The 999-nt window shown below is 45.6% G+C and overlaps 1 protein-coding gene across 1 annotated transcript in view; it reads right to left on the reverse strand.

Annotated features, from left to right (window-relative positions):
- The window catches only part of LOC107082661 (glycine receptor subunit alpha-3-like), a 40,640-nt gene that overhangs the window by 15,411 nt on the left and 24,230 nt on the right, over nt 1–999 (reverse strand). The window contains exon 4 of the mRNA XM_015371446.1: nt 229–488. Within this exon, the coding sequence (XP_015226932.1) occupies nt 229–488 (260 nt within the window). The remainder of the gene's footprint in view (nt 1–228; nt 489–999) is intronic.

Genomic DNA, 999 nt, shown 5'->3' on the forward strand with positions numbered 1-999 from the left:
GACGGAAACCATTTGTGACCGAGGCAGAACCTCCTGCTGCTTTCTGCCTGAGCAGAGCTGATGGTCCTGCTGGACCTCTTCCAACTGACAAGTGAAACCAGCGCTGCTTGTCTAAATAATTGCAGAACCAAACTGTCGCTGATACCATAAAAGGCTAGAGGTCACCAACACCTCATCCACGCTGGCCCGATCTCTGCGTTCTGATCGCATCTAATAAAATCATTCTACTGGACGCCTCTCCTCCTCGCAGCCGGCGGCACCAACAGGACTGATGAAACATGGCAGCTGTTTGGCTCTGAGAGTGTTACCTATGTCCAGACGCCCTGGGCTGTGTGTTTGTGTGTGTTTACCGGTGTTGTAGTGCTTGGTGCAGTATCTTAGGTCCGACTCATCTTTGAGGATAAACTGTGGGAGCGTGAGGCCCTCTGCCACCTGGACCGGGCCATTTTCCTGCCACTCGAAGATCAGGTCGTTCATGGTATAACCGACTGGAAAAAAGGCAAAACAAACAGATCAAACAATACATATTTTTGATGTGTCCCGTTTGCCAACATTGTACTGAGAACAGGTGTACCGATGCTGCATAACAGTCCCAACAGATTTGCTTTCACAAGTAGACCATCATTGCCGTTGCCATCAGATTCTGCTCGTAAACTGTGTATGAAACCTTATTGGAAGTGGATTATGGAACTATAAGAGTCTCAATATCCACCAATACACAGGATAAGATCCACACATTCACACACCGTGCATATGTCGATCTAATGTGTGCATTTTTATATCTTGTCCTGCGGGTGCATGGATTTTGTGCTGTGTATTTGTGGATATTGAGACTCTTCTAGGACCATACTGGAATAATTGAGAAGGAAAAGATGGGACAAAAAACACATCAAACAATACTTCAGACATGACAAAAGAAGTATTCCATGGCCAAGCAGTAAATACATGTATGGAAACCTTTGAATACGATTGTATTTTGTTGGGATGCACGATATCGGG

This window comes from Cyprinodon variegatus, unplaced genomic scaffold (assembly GCF_000732505.1).
Source record: "Cyprinodon variegatus isolate N-32 unplaced genomic scaffold, C_variegatus-1.0 Scaffold58, whole genome shotgun sequence".
In the NCBI taxonomy this organism is placed as follows: domain Eukaryota; kingdom Metazoa; phylum Chordata; class Actinopteri; order Cyprinodontiformes; family Cyprinodontidae; genus Cyprinodon; species Cyprinodon variegatus.